Here is a 21,331-nt window from a genome sequence, read left to right on the forward strand (position 1 = left end):
GTGGTACTAATTTTAAAAAAAACTGTCACCCAATTTGCAGACAAAAGTAAACAATTGTACAAACAATAAAAGTAAGCAAATAACATTCAACACTGAAGTTCACGAAGTGAGCCCACAGCCGTGATGCCAGTCACAGCCAATCCAGGAGCCCATTACTTGCTAGCCACAGAACTTAGTTCTGCACAGAGACAAATAACCTCATGAGCTTCAAGCTGAACACCGACTTGTCCATCTCCTCTGGCCCCTACACCCTGATCTTTTCACTTTGGCCCGGTGCCTAATTCAGCCAAACTTTGGGTCATTCCTCATTCCTGGGCCTGGGCCCCACCTCCTCGATTCAGCCCATTTACACCAAGCCACAACTGTGCTGCACCTTCCAGACTACAGTTCCCACTGCAAAAATATCAGGTTGTACAGGCAGATCAAAAGTTCAACTCTGAAAAGGAAGTTACAGGCTATTGATGGCAGTGATTGTTTTTGAGAAAAAGTATGACTAATAAAGTAGTTAGTAGTTTTGCTTGCTAACTGCAAGTCGTCGCTGTGTTTCACCAGTGCCATCTTTAACTGGAAGTTTGGAAGAGTAACTGAAACTTAACCAATTCAAATTTGCATCCTAAAGTAGATCTGTAAAATATAGGTAACAGAGTAGAATTAAAACATGATTACTTTGGTCATTTGCATCAAATTGCTCTTAAGTTACAGAAAATGCCTCTTAATTGTGAGTCACAATGACATACTGGAACAGATGGTATGGTTTTTGAAGCATACAATTTTAAACTTAATTTAATAATGTGTTGGTCAAAAGAAATATGTTGCTCAATGAAAATTGTTCAGAATTGTGGAGATGCTTGCCCTGAAGGGGTGACAAGGCAACTGTATGTTGCTAACTGTCATTGCTGTGCATAGGCATTCACTGCATTGATCAGCATGACAATAACTAGTGATGGCAACCTGCTGTTAGGTGCTGTCAGCATACATTAGGGACAGTCTCTGAATGGGAAAAATGCTTGCCATGGTGACCACCTGTTCAAAAAATGTCAGTGCACATCAGGAGCACAAGCTGAACAATAACAAAGACCAGAGTTGTGACCTTGCCAATCCATAATATTCTGCACCAGTATGCTCCATCCTTTCAGTAGGCTTACATGAACATCCCAAATTTTATTCTGTACTGTATCTATTTTATCACTAATATCTGATTTTCCAACAATATTTGAGTGAACTGATCTCTTACCCAGCAAGAAAATCCCACTGAATCGCACTTGGTGTCTGACTCTAGTGAGACCATATTTTGTTGTTTTGCTGTTAGACAAAGATGTTGTCTTTTTGCAATAAGAGTCTAAGGAAGTGGCAGATGGCTGTATTTTGTTTTGTATTTGCTGTGTTATACTGCATTCAACTAACTGAATGGTGTGACTTTTACTTTGTGGGGGGAAAATTCAGCCGAAGAATTGTCACATAGTCTATGAGCAGTTACACAGTTACTCTGAATTTTATTTAAACTCTAGAAAATACGGTTAGCAGAGTGCTGCTGCTGTTAGAAGCTAAGGAATTTCTGTCTGTTAATCCTGAGAGTTGGCAGTAAAAATGCCACAGGGAGCAGAAGGTCAAAATATTATGGTTCTAGAACATAAGCAACTGATAAAAAGGGACAGTTCGCACTACTGAATTCTGTGCTGATATACTCATAGGGCAGCTTAATTGTACTATTCTACTGGGAGTCTGTCATTATTTCAATGAGTAGGTAAACTGCTAGCTTATGTTGTTTCCCAAGTAGATTCCTCATTGCCACTAATGAATGCTTACATCATGTGTACGCTGAGTTGAAGGTGATACAGGAAGTTCCTTGCAGGAACCTTTGGGAGTTCTGTAGAGCCAGGGGGATAATTACTGTCCCTAACATCAAACTTCAAAAGAACTAACTGTGCTCACTTGCTGAAAACCTCCTGTATCATGCCAGGAAAAAAAAATGAGCGGGAAGAAGAAAAGGCATATTTTCTCAAGCAGTCTGAAAATAGAAGTCTGCCTAACATTGATTTTAGGTGGTTACCCAAGACACCAGAAAATTGGGCAAAATTAGTTTTTGACTTGTACCTTCCAGAACTAGTTGCCTTTGCCTCAGTGTTACATTTGGAAATCAGATGTAATGTTAGAAATTCTCCAGCAAGGTAGTTTTATTGATAAGTTATAAAACTTGAAATGGTGCAGATTTATTTTCTGTCAGAGAAAACAGGATGTCTTCAAGCAGACCTATAATATGCTAATCTTTGCAAATCTCCCTGCAGCTGGTGATGTTCATAAGTATTCAAATCACGGTTCAGAACACTGAAGGTGAAGTTGCTTTCAAGGCATTCCCAGTTGAGGCTATGCACTAAATTCGGCTTATAAGTTAAAGCAAGCAATTCAGAGATCCATTCAACATCAAATATTACTATGATTGGAGATTTATGTTAAGAATTTGAACACTGATCTGTGGTATTAATTTAACCAATCAAGATGTTGCTGGAATAGAAGAAAGGATACAACATCCATATTATAAAGCAGTTTCAAATTTTGTTATGTACATAAGAGCCTACAAAAGAGAAACAGGAGTAGGCCATTTGCCACTTAATCCATTCAATAAGATCATGGCTGACTTTCTGCTTCATGCACTATCCCCATATCCTTTGCTTCCTCTAAATTCCAGAAATCTATTGATCATGACTTAAAATGCAACAAATGGCCAAACTTTTGTAATCCGCTGTTATTCCAGATTCCAAAGATTCACCAACTTTGAGTAAAGAAATATCTCTTTATTTCATTCCCTTACTGAACCCACAGTCCTAGACTTCTCATCCAGCAGAAGCATTCTCCTTGTATCTAGCACAGTATGTTTCAATGAGATCCCCTTGCATTCTTTTAATCTAAACTGTAGAGGCCTAGCCTGCACAATCTCATATCAGGTGACAGACCTGCCATCCCATGAACCAGATTAAAACTGAAATTCTGAAATGATCAGTAAGTCAAACCCCTTAGAGTAATTTGGAATGGAAGCATTCTCTTTGACCCATCATGTCCATGCCTATTTGCCCACATTTGCTCATAGCCCTTAAAGTCCTCTCTTATCCATGTACTTATTTAAATAGCTTATAAATGTGGCCCATTTCAGCTACTATTTCTGCCAGCTCATTCCATATATGCATTAGACTTTATATGAGGAAGCTGTCGTGATGTCCTTTTTAAATTACTTGCCTCTTATAAGTCTTTCAGCGACTGTAGTATGAGAAATAGAATTAATATTTCATGATCTGGTTTCATCAACAGAACTGGGGAAATACAATCCAGTTTAGTAAATATTTGCTGTACTCTTTCAAATCAAATATATCCTTTGTTGAGTACAGAGATGCAAGTTGCACAAACTAATCCAGATATGATCTCAGCAAGGCTCTACTTGATGATACCAGGACATCTTTACTCTTGAAGTCAAATCATCTTACAATGTGGATCAACACGCCATATGTTTTAACTGCCTGTTGCACCTGCATGCTGGATTTCAGTGACTGTGCATAGGCATCCAGGACCCCATAAACAATTGCATCCAGGTCACTTTGAACATCAATATTTCCCAGTTTCTCACATTTCAATAGAAATAGTTAATTTGGTACAAAACAAGTATTATTATTTGTACCACAATTAATGTGCTTACAATCATATTTGGTAGTGGCTCTTTGACTCTTCAGTTAGAGCACATTTCTTTTAGATATATTTTCTCTGTACTTCCTGAAAGGAATTTTTGGACCACAAGAATTGCTACAGTTTATAAATTGTGATTCCAAAGTATTGAAATGGGCTAGTAACAGAAGACTCTACCATAAAAAATACCAAAATTATGAGGGGTATGGATAGGGTAAGTGCAGGCAGGCTTTTTCCACTGGGGTTGGGTGAAATTACAATGAGAGGTCATAGGTTAAGGGTGAAAGATAAAATATTTAAAGGGAGCTTGAGTGAAAACTGCTTCATTTGGAGGGTAATGCAAGTGTGTAACAGGTAGCCAGCAGAAGTGGTGGATACAGGTTTTATTGCAACGTCTAAGGGAAATTTGGAAAGAACATAGAAATCCACAGCACATTATAGGCCCTTCGGCCCACAGTGTTGTGCCGACCATGTAACCTACTCTAGAACCTGCCTCGAATTTCCCTACTGCATAGCCCTCTATTTTTCTAAGCTCCATGTACCTATCTGAGAGTCTCTTAAAAGACCCTTTTGTAACCAACTCCACCACCATCGCTCGCAGTGCATTCCACACTACTCTGTTTGAAAAATTTCCCCCTGACATCCCTGTGTACCTGCTTCCAAGCACCATAAAACTGTGTCCCTTCGTGTTAGCTGTTTCAGGCCTGGGAAAAGAGCCTCTGACTATCCACACAATCAATGTCTCTCATCATATACACCTCTATCACGTCACCTCTCATCCTCTGTCGCTGCAAGGAGAAAAGGCCAAGTCCACTCAACCTATTCTCATAAGGCATATTCTCCAATCCAGGCAACATCCTTGTAAATCTCCACTCCACTGTCTATAGTATCCATGTTCTTCCTGCAGTGAGGTGACCAGAACTGAAGTGGGGTGACCCAAGTGGGGTCTGACCAAGGTCTTGTACAGCTGTAACATTACCTCACGGCTCTTGAACTGAATCCCATGGTTAATGAAGGCCAACATGCCAAACGCATTCTTACCAACACAGTCAACCTGCTCAGCAGCTTTGAGTGTCCTATGGACGCATATCAAAGATCCCTCTGATCCTCCAAAGTGCCAAGAGTCTTACATGAATGGGTGGGTTAAGAAGGACTATAAGCCAGGTACGTGTCAATTGGACTAGGCAGAATAACATTTCAGCATGGACTAGTTGGGCCAAAAGGCTTGTTTCTGTGCTATAGTGTTCTATGATATTTTAATCTATTTATAATGATTGTGATGCTTGTATTCTCGCTCTCATCTTCTTGCAGCTCTTTCTGTGAATTCCTACTAGATGATGATAACTGTGGTGTGAAAAGCTGATTACAATTCAGAGAGTGGTTTGGCCTATTTCTCTTCTCCTCATCTGCAAATGGACAGAGCTTCTCTCCCTTTATCTGATGTCGTTGGTTGAGACACAACCAATCATTTTAGTTGTAATGAGATTTCAATGAAATAGAAGTCTTTGCAATTGGTCATACTCTAACTGTAGACATACGGTAGTAATTTCCATTGAAGTCTGATTAATCTATGACTGAATTTGTTCCCTTCTCATTACCCCTTTGTTCAAACAGGAAGCAAACCCATTTCTTCATTCCACACTGGAAGCTGATTCACTAATCAAGAGCCCGACTCCCCCTCCAAGTAAGGAGCAAGGACGACTGAGCTCAACAAGCAGGAGTCTTCCACCTCTTCACTTCCCACCAGAGATCGTCCCATTTGATGAAGCACTGCGTGACATCACGGTGCCTAAAACAATAAGGCAGTCACATGATGCTGGGTTGTCTGACCCAGTGTCACGCCATGGCACCCAGTTCCTGGAAATCAAAAACCTGGAGCGGAGAGGTGAGCAAGATAGAGAAGTTGCAAATTTTGTATTATATGTTATACTCATGATATAGTGTGTGTGTGTGTGTGTGTGTGTGTGTATATATATATATACACACACACACACATACAGACATGTTTATTTTTCATAGAATTATACAGTGCACATCTACTTAAGCACATGAGAAATTAATTAAATCTCAGTTTTTACGTGCAAGTGAGAATGACTTGATAATTTGCAAGCAACCAAATAGTGCTTGGAGGACAAATAAAAATTATGTCCATCAGTATTAATTTTTATAAAGTGAATAATCATGGGAGACAATTCAAACTATAATTGTTCTGTAGTTCTGTGTCATTAGTACACGTATGTCACTCCCTTTGGTTTCTGTGTCTGGGTGCTAAGAGTGTAAAATGCATAATGTTTCATTCAATTTGTTTTACATTGCTTTCTTAGTTATTCAGAGTAGTCTTAGTGCTGTCAGTGCACAAGTTTACTGCAGTGTGCTTTTACTTGCAATCACTTGAACAGCTCTTTTTGCAACGATTTACCTGTAATCTTCAATTATTCTTCCTGAGAATTTCTACTATATAAAGTCAATTACACTAATTCTGGCCGTGGAAGTATACTGTTTCAAGTGCATTGGAGATTAATTTTCTAATACTCAGTTGTCACTGCATTTTATATTGCAAGCTTTAATTGTGTATAACATTCATCTACTTTTATCTACATTTAGTTCATCTGAGCTTAATGGACATTGCATAGAGCAGTGTTAAGTAAATGCAGGAGTTTTAAAGTAAAAAAAGGATTGCTCCTAAAGTTAAGTAATCTAATATATTGACACACTGTTATCTGGACATTTTATTTTAATGAACCTGCATCAGTAATTTGAAGGTCATTTAAAGTTACTTTATCTGGTGATGTTGAGCTGGATTGTACATGATAATGTGTAATGTGCCAGGTTAATTCTTTTCAGGTTCTTTTAGTTCTAAGTTGTGTCCTTACTTGTCTTTTCTCTTTCAGAAATGGAGAAGCAAATGAAAATTGAGAACCTATTTGTGACATGGCAGCAGCGTTCTGCCCAGTCAAACATGCCCATCACTGTAAGTAATGATCTGAAACAGTTGGGGAGATGTTTTGTCCTCATTAACTGGAAATGTTTACTCTTCTTCTCTCTCTATAGATGCTGTATGATCTGCCAAATGTCTCTTAAACTTTTTATGTTTTATTTCAGATTTCTATCATCTGCAGTTTTTTTAGCTTTTCAAAGGTGTAGTGCCTCTTTGATTGTTTGCAGAATCAAAGTAAATTTATTATCAAAATACATGTGTCACCATAAAGTACCCTGAGATTCATTTTCTTGAGGTAGAACAAAGCAATTCAACAGAAACAATGAACTATACACAAAGACTAACAAATAACCAATGTACATACAATAAAACAAATTAGACAAATATTTAATAGACAATAAGTGCAGGAGTAGGCCATTCGGCCCTTTGAGCCAGCACCGCCATTCAGTGTGATCATGGCTGATCATCCACAGTCAGTACCCTGTCCCTGCCTTCTCCCCATATCCCTTGACTCTGCTAACTTTAAGAGCTCTATCTAACTCTTTCTTGAAAGCATCCAGAGAATTGGCCTCCACTGCCTTCTGAGGCAAAGCATTCCATAGATCCACAATCTGTGTATAAAAAAACAAATAATAATAATAATAATCAATAGATAATTAATAATGAGTTGTAGAGTCCTTGAAAGGAGAGTCCATAGGTTCTGGAATCAATTCAGTATTGAGGTGAATGAAGTTACCCATGCTGGTTCAGGAAGCCAGTGGTTGAAACGTAATAGTTGTGTCTAGTAGAGTGGGACCTGAGGCTCATGTACCTCCTATCTGATAGCAGCAGTGAAAAGAGAGCATGAATGGTGGGAGTCCTTGATGATGGATACTGCTTTGTTGTGGAAGTGCCTCTTACAGATGGTTGTCATGATTATACTGTATATACTGTAAAGCTGGAAGTAAATGCAGTGATTATTCAGTGTTTTTTTTTCTGATTTAGGTGGGTGATCTGGACACGCTGAAACAGTCTTCACGACTTGTTCATTACTGTGCCACGCCATTGCTGTTTGATCCCATTTTCAGGCAGCAAATGCAGGCAGAGCAGCAGGTTGGGTCTGAAGGAAAGGTAAGTCTGTAATATGTGTGTTTCAAATGCATGCTAGTATTTGGGGCAGTTTGAATCTGAGTAGGTGACTAGTTTGTATGCTCTGAAATGACTAGGAGGAGGGAAGATCCAAACCTTCAGAAGTGGAATAAAGGTTGAACTTTGGGGGGGAAAGAGTGTAATGTATTGGGATGAAGAAAATAAACAGAGAAAAGAGAAACTTGAAAGAATGAATGAGCAAGCCTTAGAAATGAAAGAAGTCTGGAAAATTGTGAAGGAACGGCAAATGTTGGAAGATAGATAGGACTGCACTGTATTAAAAAATAACTGACCTTGTCAGAGCTAAAACTAATTGTGTATAAAAGATCAGCCATGCCTAAAACAAGTCACCATCTGTTAGAAATCTAGGGTTTGCTGAAGTAAAACGTGAGTCTCAAGTGCCTTGAGAGGCAATGAGCATCTGCCAGTACATAAGCATCGCCAGACTTGAGAGTCGCGTTAATTTAACCATTCCTATATTATTACTTTCAGCAAGATGCCTGTGTCTAGTGTGGAGTTGTATACTTGCTGTGAATTTAGGATGTTCTGAATATTTCTTTAATTATTCGTTTAGTTATCCATGGTGATTGGATAAATAATGGAGGCATACTCCTTGAAAATAAAAATCCAAAAAGAAACAGTTGATCTTGTGCAGATTGTCCCAAGTAATATTACAGATCGACCTTCACTAATCCGGCACCATTGGGACATGTGGAGTGCCGGATTACTGGAAATGCCGGATTACAGAAGGATCACGTTAAGCAATAGCTAACTGCCTCATCATACCTTTAAAATATCATGTAAATCAGTACAAGTTAGATAATAATGAAACAAATAACAAATGAGTAGCAAGTGAAATTTTAATAAAGTAATATACTGTACAGGCACAAAGGGTACAGGTAAATATACAGCGATTAATTTATACAGGATAGTTGAGCATTTCCGCTTTTAAAGTGAGACATTTAATATGCCTTCAGGCAAAGTTATATGTTTGCAAGTGTGGGGTTGTCAGGATCATCAATATCTTCATCTTGAAAAATGAGTGAAGCATCAAGAACTGGTGCTGAAACTGGCACAATAGTTTCTTCAAAAACTCTTGATGTTGGTGGCAGCACATCTGGGTGAGCAGAAGTAGAAGTCGGAGAAAAGATGTCTTCTATACGCCACATTTCATGTGACCGCCAGGCAGCCAGGGATTCGGGGCTCGACTCTTCCCTCTTCACTCTCAATTACTGAGGGAATCCTAGTTAGTTTCTTTTCCTCCACTTAGTAATATGCTTAAATTCAGCAGGTCACCTCGTCTGGTCTGAGGTCGTAAACAGAAGAGAATGGAGTACCAGAGGGCAGTGTGTGACTGCTGGCAGGTGGGCAAGAAGGTGGACTGACCTAGCGCGCGCCAGCTCCCCTGCCACTGGCAGGTGGGATGGGTGGGTGCCGGGCAGCCGTGCCTCATGCAAATGGGATTAATAAATGCAGGAAAACAAGCAGGAGTCGCCTGTCTGTACTTACAAGAGAGTGCCAACACGTGAACAGATCTAGTGCAACCAAAACAATGTGCAGCAGATTGGTACGGTGGCTCAGGAAGTTTAAAATTACAGTTGCACGGAAAATTTGAAATTAGTGTCAGATTATCGAAGGAATCGGATTACAGGTAGTCAGATTAGTGAAGGTCGGCTGTACTATTTAAATGGCCTTCTCTGAAAACTATTATGTTGCGTACTGAATAAAAGTTTATTTTAGCTAGGCCAAGATGGATGTTCTGAATGCTTCTCCTGTCCATGTAACTGTATTAATCTACTATTTTCACGCCGACACAAGTTTAGCCAGTATAAAACAAAATGGCATTTGTGCACTGTTGACTCATGTAGCAGGCATGAGCGAGCAAAGTGGAAAATATTCAGTCTGAAAGAAGCTATATCAGTTCTGATCTGGACATGATTGATATTGGTTCAGTGTCTCTGAAACATGGAGCTGTTCATTGCATTGAACAAACAGTGCTCACCTTGGTGAACTTAAATAATCAGGATATATTGCTTTCATCGATACTTGTTGAATTATTGAGCGTAATATTTAAGACAAGCTTTGATGGAACCCAAAATCATACTGAAGAAGTATTTAATTGTTGTTGCCAGAATTTTACCTATATGAACATTCTCTGGTGTTTAAGGTGGTGTATTTTTTATCTGCTTCCTTTTGAAAGCTTTGGCATTCATTATAGATATATTAATTTATTCAGTAGCATTTGCCTGAATTACAGTTTATTTGAAATGAAAACTCAGAAAGTAATGCTGTTGCTTGGCTACTGCTATTGCCTTCCAGGTTTAAATAGTTTTTTTATGCTTATTATTAGTTAAATTGCATGATAAGATTTAAGATTTTGTTCCCCACCTTTTCTCTCTGCTACGTTATTCTGTGTAGTTTATATGTATAGAGTTCTTTTCTCGCATTCTCTGACCTGTGATTGTTCTTCTAACACGAATAGCGTACAATATGCATTGAGATTTCACAAATTGGAATTGCCTAAGGGAATATCTCCTTTAAGAGCTGTGTCTATTCTTACCCTGCTAACCTTACTTCATTCCATTTCTCATTATATTCATTTGAATTTGCATGTAAACTATAGATTGGTTTAGTTACATACATTTTTATGTGAATTGCACTCCCTATGAAGTGACTAAGAATTGCATTAAACATGAATTAACACTCTTCCTTTGTGTTCTCCAGTTATTTTTCAAATGCATAGATAGCTAATAAAGTGGATTCTCGTTAATTGGGCCATTGATTAAACAGGGCAGCTGTTTATTTGGGAAAACCCTTAAAGAACAAACACTAATTGAGAAAGTAGCCATAACTCCCTTCATTTATTTAGGACGCCATGCCGCTTAATTGGGACAGAAGACAGTTTGTATGAAGATAGTCCATGGTCTGCACTGATTTTGTTCATTTATAGTCTATCAAAAGCACATAGCAGCTTACTCTGGATGAATTCTCTCATCGATAACTATTGGGAACTAATTTATTTATGTTCTAATTTATTCTGTATTCATTTAAATACGTAATTTGTTACTCAGTTAAATGGTTGTTTTTTTATGTACCTTTTTAATTATTTCCATGAAACTTGGGCTAATTTGGTCAGCTGCTTAATTGGGCCAAAATGTGCCCCAATTCATTGTAATTACTCAGCGTGAGACCTCTCCTTGTTATTTCTACCTTCCCTCTTGTACTAAGTTTAACCCTGTTTCGTCACTGGATTGATTTCTTTGTCTAATCTACCTTATTGTGTTAACCTTGCCCATTTGATTCATCACCTGTTTTTGACCCTATCGTTATTAAACCACTGATCACCTAACTTCTCTTCTTGTCTTTTCTGTCATCTAACACTGCAGCAGTTTCTCGTTCCTCAGTCACTTAGTTAATTGCATGACAGAGGGTGTCCTCAGTGTGAATTTGAGCGTTTCTCTCTAAAGACTCTGCATAATCTACTAATACTGTTAAGGACAGATGTATCTACAACAGATAGATAGATAGGTGTGAATTAAGTCATATTGATTTGCCTTTTATGTGTTCATTCTCTCATTGTGTTCCTGTGTCATTTAGTTATGTTCTTTAGTTTTGGGCCACCTTGTTGCTTGCTCCCAAACCACTTTTGGTTGGATGTTGAAGAACCTCCCACCTGAGAATACATTCATTCTGTGCCCTTGCTAATTCAGTAATTCATTAGCTGAGTAAACTTTATGTGTAGTAATCAGCAGGTTTCCTTGACCAGCCTCCAAGAGGACCACAGCCTCCTCATAGAGTTTGGAGGCTTGCATGCCTCAATGACCCAGAACTACATTGGCTGGAATCAGGGCCTTGTGTGTTGGTTCTTGGTAGGATCACCCATGCCAAACTAAGAGTGGTTAAGGGGTTAAGGGGTTCAGCTCAGGGCTAACAACCCTGACTATTCAAAAGAAATTGTTACAGAAGTAGCAATAATGAAAAATACCTCCATTGCTGCCCTAAGCACCTGTGGTGTAATGGGCAGTAAGTAAGTTCCTTGACCAGGTTTAACATGCCTTTCTACGTGTCATTAGTTTGTTGTCTTAAATACAAGTTACAAGAGTTTCATGTAGGAACCACTCATGCCCCAAGTTCAGTTTCTTCTAGAACTTCAGTCAATCCTTCATCTCCATCAGCACCATTCTCTGTCTTATAGTTTCTATAAAATCAAAATAATTTAGAACCTGGAATTGGAAATAAATTGGTGACTTCTGACCCACATGATTCATCAAAGGGTTTATGTAAACAAAAATAAAGTACATTCTAGCAACCTTTTTATATATAACATTCTTACAACAAAGAATGTTTGTCGTGGCTATCTGTCCTTCACTAAATTGGTTTACTCTTTTAGACCATAAGACATTCGAGCAGAATTAGGCCACTCAGCCATCGAGCCTGCTTTGCCATTCCATCATGGTTGATTTATTATCCCTCTCAACCCCATTCTCCCCATAACCGTGGATGCCCTTACTAATCAAGAACCAATCAACCTCTGCTTTAAATATACCCAATGATTTGACCTCCACAGCCGTCTGTACCAATGAATTCCACAGATTCACCACCCTCTACTAAAGAAATTTCTTCTTATCTCCTTTCTAAAGGGACGTCCTATTCTGGGGCTCTCCCCTCTAATCCTAGACTCTTACAATGTAGGAAACATACAACATGCTTTCCATCTACTCTATCTAGGCTTTTCAGTGTTGGATAGAAATCAATGAGTCCTCTCCTCGTTCTTCTAAACTCCAGCGATTACAGGTCCAGAGCCATCAAACACTCCTCGTATGTTAACGCTTTCATTCCCAGAATCATTCTTGTGAACCTTCACTGGATCCTCTCTAGTACTAGCGCATCTAGAGCTCACTCCTACATGGTTTTTGTTAGTTAACCTCCTCCTGAAATAATTCTGCAGATGTTAGGCCAAAGGATATGTAGTTTTCCTGATAAGGCTCGTTGGTTTTAATTTATAAAATAACTATATTACAGTAATTGAATATTAAGTCCATATTTTCCCATTCACTGAAAGCATAGAGCGGCAATAATGACTTTTTTTATGGCTTATTGTTAATCAGTTTTTTTCTTTTAAATGTTCTGTTCAGATGAATCAGAAAAAAAACATGCATACAATTTAAAGAATGAGTTTCTGTCTCCACTAAGTGCGAGTTAAAGCATCGTAGATGGGATATTTACTTTGGATATTTATAAACAGACATTATTCCAAATTCTAGGGCCACAGATAAATAAGGAGTTTTGAACTTTTCTTGCGAACTTTTTGGCAAATGTCTAGATTTTTAAAAAAAAATCAAGACAGATTTGCTAAAATTTTTGATAAAATCGCTTAAGCCGGCTAAGGTTTCTGTGCACTTCTAACATAGAGCGAGAGGATGAGACGTGAGAAAATAGGACAAATCGTGTGACAGTGGAAAAGTGTGTATGGAACTGGAGGAGGTACTTAATGAATACTTCGCTTCAGTATTCACTGCGGAAAAGGACCTTGGCAATTGTAGGGATTGAAAAGCTTGAGCATATAGACTTTAAGAAAGAGAATGTGCTGGAGCTTTTAGAAAGCATCAAGTTGGATAGGTCACTGGGACCGGATGAGATATACCTCAGGCTGCTGTGGGAGGCAAGGGAGGAGATTGCTGAGCCTCTGGCAATAATCTTTGCATCATCAATGGGGATGGATAAGGTTCCAGAGTATTGAAGGGTTGCAGAGGTTGTTCCCTTATTCAAGAAAGGGAGTAGAGATAGCCCAGGAAATTACAGACCAGTGAGTCTTACTTCAGTGGTTGGTAAGTTGATGGAGAAGATCCTGAAAGGCAGGGTTTATGAAGATTTGGAGAAGCATAATATGATTAGGAATTGTCAACATGGTTTTGTCAAAGGCAAGTCATACCTTAGGAGCCTGATTGGATATTTTGAGGATGTGACTAAACACAGTGATGAAGGTAGAGCAATAGATGTAGTGTTTATGGATTCCTGCAAGGCATTTGATAAGATACCCCATGCAGTGCTTAATGAGAAAGTTAGAGGCATGGGATCCAAGAGGACCTTGCTTTGTGGATCCAGAACTGGCTTTCCCACAGATGTGGCTGTTTGATGGGTCATATTCTGTATGGAGATTGGTGACCAGTGTTGTGTCTTAGGGATCTGTTCTGGGACCCCTTCATTTCATGATTTTTATAAATGACCTGATGAGGAAGTGGAGGGATGGGTTAGTTAGGGAGTGTTGTGGATAGTGTGGAGGGATGGGTTAGTTTGGCGGTGTTGTGGATAGTGTGGAGGGCTGTCAGAGGTTACAGCGGTACATTGCAAGGATGCAAAACTAGGCTGAGAAGTGGCAAATGGAGTTCAACCCAGATAAGTGTGAAGTGTTTCATTTTGGTAGGTCAAATATGATGGTGGATTATAGTATTAATGGTAAGACTCTTGGCAGTGTGGAGGATCAGTGGGATCTTGGGGTCCAAGTCCATAGGACATTCAAAGCTGCTGCACAGGTTGATGGTGTGGTTAAGAAGGCATATGGTATATTGGCTTTCATCACCGTGTGATTGAGTTCAAGAGCCAAGAGGTAATATTACAGCTATATAGGACCCTGGTCAGACCCCACTTGGATTATTGCGCTCTGTTCTGGTCAACTCATGACAGTAAGGATGTAGAAACTATAGAAAGGGTGCAGAGGAGATTTACAAGGATGTTGCCCGGATTGGGGAGCATTCCTTTTGAGAATAGGTTGGGTGAACCTGGCCTTTTCTCCTTGGAGTGACAGAAGATGAGAAGTGACCTGATAGAGGTGTATAAGCTGATGAGAGGCATTGGTCATGTGGATAGTCAGAGGCTTTTTCCCAGGGCTGAAATGGCTAACACGAGAGGGCACAATTTTAAGGTGCTTAGAAGTTGGTACAGAGGAGATGTTAGGGTGTAAGTTTTTTACTCGGAGAGTGGTCAGTGCATGGAATAGTCTGCCGGCGATTGTGGAGGAGGCGGATATGATAGGGTCTTTTAAGAGACTCTTGGATAGGTACATAGAGCTTAGAAAAATAGAGGGCTATGGGTAACCCTAGGTAATTTATAAAGTAAGTATGTGTTCAGGACAGCATTGTGGGCTGAAGGGCCTGTATTGTGCTGTAGATTTTCTATGTTTCTATAAGGGTTGTAACTGATTTTCTCACTGAAACATGAATGAGAGATTCTATGGGAGATTGATGAGGTAGATCCTGTAAAGGGTATTTTTCCAGTGGGAGAGTCCAGAACCATGAACAGGGTCTTTTTCTTGAATCTCTGGATATTTCAATCTCAGAAGGTTATTAATGCTGAACTATTAAGTATGTTCAAGTATAGATAAATTCTTGCATTACAGAGGAGTCGGAGGTTATAGAGACCAGTCAATGGATCAGCCATGATTTATTAAAAAGCGAAGCAGTCGTGTATCCTTTTCCAACTCCCTTTTCTTATATTCTTTCATTTTAGAGAAATTCAATGTACATTGTCAAAGAAAATAAAGAACTTCAACTCATAAAACCTTGTATCTTTTGAGAATCCAAAAGCACTTAACAATTTGTGAATTGCTTTTGAGATGTAATGTTATAAAAATGGATTTCATTTTTGTGAAATGCTATGCAAGAGATAGCAAAATATGTCCTGTTGCAATGAAGGGTAAGTAGCTTCATAAAGAGTTCTTTAGCAGTGGAAAAATAAATTACTTGAGCTTGAATGGTTTTTGGATTTGCTGAATTTGGATGCTGTAGGGTTTCTTCGGCTTTTCATTTATGAAAAGAATTCAAGTGTAGGTGCAAAAGAACTGTCAATGCTCTTTGTCAATTTTAAATTAAAACAAGTTTGTAAGAGGATGTAGAGTGTCGGATGAAATGTATTTATTTATTTATTCATTTATCTGGTGATAGAGCGTGGAATAGGCCCTTCCAACTCCTCAAACCTCGTGCCCAGCAGCACCCAACAGCCTGATTTTTAACCCTAGCCTAATCACAGAGCAACTTACAATGGCCAAGTAACCTACCTGGTACACCTTTGGACTGTGGGAGGAAACCAGACAACCCGGGGAAAATCCACACATTCCATGGAGAGGTTGTACAGAATCCTTACGGAGGATGCCGGGATTGAACCCTTAACTCTGATGCCCCTGAGCTGTAATAGCATTGTGCTTACTACTATACTGCCATGGTGCCAAGTTCAGTACAGGGCTATGTTTTTCAGTGATAACTGTAACTAAGTGCTAACGCTCTCAACTCATTCAAACAAAAGCAATAAAAAATCGGCTCTGTACTGTTTTGTTAACCTAGGTTGTTTGTTGAATGCTCTTCTACAGATAACCTAAGTTGATGATGCAGCTCACAGTCAGTGTTGTAATGCACATTTTGCACCTGCTGCGTTTCTGCTGCAGTGTTAAGCCAAATTTTCAGATGCCATAAGAAAATCCAGAAGTATTATTTTGAGAAAGCGGTTTCAAATTTCCCAGTCAATTTTTAATCTTGAACTGTTATTACCAAAAATATTTTTTTTTATTTCTTACCCAATGTGTGCAGATTAATTGTAGCACTTCCCTTTTCTTTGAAACAGCAGCATTGTTTCAGAAATATCTCTTTGACTTTCCTTTCATGCCAAGGTTGTAAAGTATAATACACAGAAGTGTGTGTATTTTTTCTCCTGAAGTCCTATTTTAATGTAGAGATGGACTGCGATTTTCTTGTCTTCATAATTTTTGACTTTTGTTTTTCTTCTGATCACTTCTCTCTCTCTCTCTCTCTCTTTCGCTGCAGAAGCGTCATCGTTCAAATGACTCCACAGCATCAGGAAGAGACCGAAGCCACAGCAGTGATTCTGTGGAAACAATGCCTTTTAAGCTCAGGGAAGACCAATGGCTAGGCGAGATTTCCAATGCATTCATGCAACAGTATATTCAGTATCTACAGAGCATGGGCTTTATCCTTGTGCAGGTCCGCCCACCGTCTCCTACAAGAAAGTAAGAAATATATCAGTTTGGTACAAAACAGCAGAATTGTAACACAAGGTGTCATGTAACTGAAAGATTGCATTTTTACTGCCATCTCGATATGACCCATTTAATTAAAGTTGATTTACCTTGGCTTTCCATTGATAGAAAACATGGAAAACCTACAGCACAATACAAAAAGCAAACACGAGGAAATCTGCAGATGCTGGAAATTCAAACAACAACACACACAAAATGCTGGTAGAACACAGCAGGCCAGGCTGCATCTATAGGGAGAAGCGCTGTTGACGTTGCGGGCCAAGACCCTTCGTCAGGACTAACCGAAAGGAAAGATAGTAAGAGATTTGAAAGTAGGGGGGGAGGGGGAAATGCAAAATGATAGGAGTAGACCAGAGGGGGTGGGATGAGGCTAAGAGCTGGAAAGGTGATTGGCGAAAGTGATACAGAGCTGGAGAAGGGAAAGGATTATGGGATGGGAGGCACAATGCAGGTCCTTTGGCCCACAAAGTTGTGCCGAACATGTCCCTACCTTAGAAATTACTAGGCTTACCCATAGCCCTCTATTTTTCTAAGAATTCTAAGTCATTTGATGCTGACATAGTCTACAAATGTATGTGCACTTTCATTCAGAACATTGAATTGATACTGTCAAATGACTTAATCAATATAATATCTGCCCTCATATAGAAAAATGTAACAGTACACTAAAATGCTCAATATAATTCAGTTATCTAAGCGATGAGGAAAGTAAATGATGTTGTAAATATTCTGAGTACAAACTAAAAGAAAGTAATTTTCCATCGGCTCTTCCTTTCCTTGTCGTATAATAAATTATGATAATCAGTGGAATGTAGTTAAGCCTGAATGGTAAAATTGATAAGAAGAGGACCAAAATAGGCAGCTTCTTTGAAAAATTATTTCAGCCCAATTACATTCAAAATATAATCATAAAAATTGTTTAGATGCAGAAGGCCATTTCACCCTAAGAGTCTACATTAACTCCTTACTGAGCATCTCATTATTCTGTCTCTGTAACAATGGAAATTATTCTCTATCAAATGGCAAACCAATTCTCCTTTGAAAGCACCATTTGATTCTGTTGCACTATCCACCCACCAATGAGTTTCATATCACAGCTACCCTCAGTTTCAAACAAAATATGGTTTGCTCAAGGAGAAATGATAACTGGTGCTTGTTCAAGGTACTGAGTGGAATTGTTACTAGGGCTTCTGAAACTGGTATGAATTACCAATTTTGCTGAAACTGGTATGAATTACCAGTTTTATTTGTGTTGGAAGTCGGGATTTCCCATTAAATCTCTATGACAAAATAATGTTTACATCATTTCAGTTCCAGTTTGCTATTGCAATTGTTATGTCTTGCAGTTTATATCATCTGCTGTAAATATTAATATATTTGTGTGTGTGAGTGTGTGTATTTATTTATTTATTGGTGTGTGTGAGATATAGGTTTCATGTCCTATAATATACAACATCAACATTTGGTAATGATAATGGGCTAAATTTCTATACCACTATCTCCAGCTTTTTATTAGGAGTAACAATAATTTTTTTTTAAAAAATTGCTAGACTTTTTTTTTGCTAGATTCTTTGTTTACAATTTAATTTTTAAAAATTTGGAACAGTTCATTCTAATCTATTAGTTAATAATATAATTTGTGATATTTCAGCTTTTTTCTGCTCAAGCTGGTGTGACCATTCTCCACCACCACCCCCCCCCCCCCACACCCACAAGAAGCTGTTTGATTTTAATTTACTAAACCAGATTACTCAGTTTTTCCAGTTCATTTTTCCAGGATGCAGCATCTGTTGGTTGCATTCTCAAGCACTGGCATCTATTTCCTGGGAAATCCAATATTTATTGCCCGTCCTTGATTATTCCAAGAAGATGATAGTAAATCCCTTGACCCATTGAAGGGTACTCCCATAATGTGCAGATGAAGGGTTTTGACGCAAAAAAATCGACTTGTCCATTTCCATCCACAGGTACAGCCTAATCTGCTGAGTTCCTCCATAATGTTGTCGGGGAGTGGGTTCTGATATTCAGACCCAACGACATTGAAAGAACTGTGATCTGTTTCAAGTCAGGTTGCTGTGTGAATTAAAAGTGAACTTGCAAGTGGTGGTGCTCCTAAACATGAGATTATGCAGATGCTGGAAATCCAGAGTAACACACACAAAATGCTGGCGAAATTCAGCAGATCAGGCAGCATCTCTGGAAAGGAGATTTGGACTGAAACGTTGACTGGCATTGCTACACCTCTTTGCCCTTTTTGGTGGTAAAGGTTGCTGATATGGAAGATGTTATTGAAGTAGGCTAGGCAATTAACTATAGTATATTTATTGTAAATGGTATACCAAAGACACAGTTACTCAATTAATACAGGTTGTTCTCTTGTCTTGTACTATTTACCTACCCTTCTTTATGGTCACACTGCACTTCCTCACTATGTTCACAAATTAACATTTTTCTCTTTTGCCCTCTGCTTACTGTGTTGTATTGAAAGATAACTTCACCCTTGCCAATGGATCAGTTCAATTTTATTCCAGCAGTTCATCTCACTTTCAAATAAAATATTGCCACTGTTCAGATTTTCTTCCTGGTTCAGCATGCAGTTCTTTTGTGGCTATTTGTAATATAAATACCTTTATCATATTTGTGACTATGTTTTTTTTTATCAGTTTGGGAAGAACACGGCCAGTGGATTCAAGATCTGCAACTTCTGTCCACAAGCAGAAAAGTGATGATAGTCCAAAGGTGAGCAGCAGAGAATATTCAGATCATCGTCTGTGAAGTCCTAGAATAGTTGTAATGGTGTTGGAGAGGAGTTGCTCCGAGTCATTGAACATCATCAGTTCTGTTATGAAACAAATGGCCACATTTTCATTCCAAGCAGGTTGGAAATATCTATAAAGTAACAGAGAAATACCATATGAGTTGATAAAATATTCGTTCATTAATATTGCTGACTGTCATTTTTAGGCTTCTTAAATTGCAATTTTATGACCCATGACTTTTCAGTATCATTCTCAAGACTTGATGATAGCCAGGAATCACAGCATGTTTTCCTCCCACTGGCTTTTTAGACCAACTGGAGAGAATGCTTGTATTGAAGCAAAAATAATATATGCAAATTAATGGAAAAGTTGATTTTAATTGAGGAGTTTGCAACACTGCAATAGTTCGAAAAGCATTTTAAAAAGAAAACCAAAAGTTTCTCTTGTATCACCAAGTCTCACTGCAAGTCAAAAGTGGAAAGATATTTTATTGTAAGCTTCATTTCTGATCACATTCATAGCACAAATAAAATGAATGGTAACATTTGATTTTGGTCCCTCTTACTGATTGGAGCTTGCCAAGGATATAATTGACTGCAACTGATACATTGCCTTTGAACCATCGAGGAAAGCACACTCTCAAGGCAATGGCCCAAAAATATTTGCTGTCCTCAGATTCCATGCCAGCTGTATAGCACACACAAAGTATCACCAACTGCTGCATGGAAATGTAGTTAACCTGTACTGCCAGAGATATCTTGCATCTTGTTGACATATATTTGCCTTAGTTTTCACTTGTATCTCAAAGGCCTGCGACCTGGTTATCTGGGACTGTAAAATGCTCCTTGTTTATAGGTGAGTGTAAAATCTGGTTGAGATTTAGACAGAATTAGAAATACAGATAGAGTGAAATAATAGTATTATTGAAGAAATGATTTATTATCAGTATAGACTCTAAGTTGAAGGGCTTAGATCCATGCTGTTTCTCTGTATGACTCTGGGACACAGATTTCCTGTTGCAAATCAATGTCAGGTTGGCTCCTGCATCAGTCATAATGTCACCACATGTACAATATGCAGGTGTTTAAAGCTATCAGTCAACATGCCAGCGTTCATCACTTTCCATAGAGCTGCAAAGGGAACATCCCTTATATTGTCCTACATCTGGGATTCCTTGTCATCTCTCATCTGAAAGGTGATTTCACCACGATGTGTGTAGCAGTTTTAGCCATCAAAACGCTATTGAAAAGCTACGCTGTACAGTGCATTGTTTTGATCAATGAGAACAAAGTAATCTCAAACTGCTCAGGAATGATGTAGATTTTAGTTCAAGAGATACTTTTAAAAAGAATTGGCATTGCAGTGTAGCAGTCCTTCCAATGCTTACTTAAGTGGCTGTGCAAGAATTAATGAGGATGGAAATCAGCCACGGGGACCAGAAACTTGAGTCAGGAACCTGCACCCTTGTATTTAATTCCTCCGGAATCCTAGGATAGTTGGTTTCCTCTTAAGAAAAAAATGCTTGCAAGTTATTGACTCTTCTCAAATTCAGATCCTTATTATGTATTACCTGCCATCATATCATTAAAGCTAAGTCATGATCAGTACAAATATTATCGAATCCTCATATGGTAATGGTCAATTAAAATTAGATATGTTGAGCTCCGAAAACTTGCCATATTTCTAATGAGGGGGTGCACAGATAAGACCTTTATAAATCATCCCAGATTGTGGGGCAGAAAGGACAAATGAAGTTTGGTCAAATGGAATATATCTGTTAATCATCCT

General features: G+C 38.6%; 1 protein-coding gene across 3 annotated transcripts in view; it reads left to right on the forward strand.

The window, feature by feature from the left end:
* The window catches only part of szt2 (SZT2 subunit of KICSTOR complex), a 230,927-nt gene that overhangs the window by 165,496 nt on the left and 44,100 nt on the right, over positions 1-21,331 (forward strand). For all 3 annotated transcript variants that reach the window (XM_059984006.1, XM_059984008.1, XM_059984007.1), the window contains 5 exons: positions 5,287-5,557; positions 6,564-6,643; positions 7,595-7,720; positions 16,552-16,754; positions 19,448-19,523. In XM_059984006.1, the coding sequence (XP_059839989.1) occupies positions 5,287-5,557; positions 6,564-6,643; positions 7,595-7,720; positions 16,552-16,754; positions 19,448-19,523 (756 nt within the window). The remainder of the gene's footprint in view (positions 1-5,286; positions 5,558-6,563; positions 6,644-7,594; positions 7,721-16,551; positions 16,755-19,447; positions 19,524-21,331) is intronic.

The sequence above is a fragment of the Hypanus sabinus genome, chromosome 11 (assembly GCF_030144855.1).
Source record: "Hypanus sabinus isolate sHypSab1 chromosome 11, sHypSab1.hap1, whole genome shotgun sequence".
Lineage (NCBI taxonomy): Eukaryota > Metazoa > Chordata > Chondrichthyes > Myliobatiformes > Dasyatidae > Hypanus > Hypanus sabinus.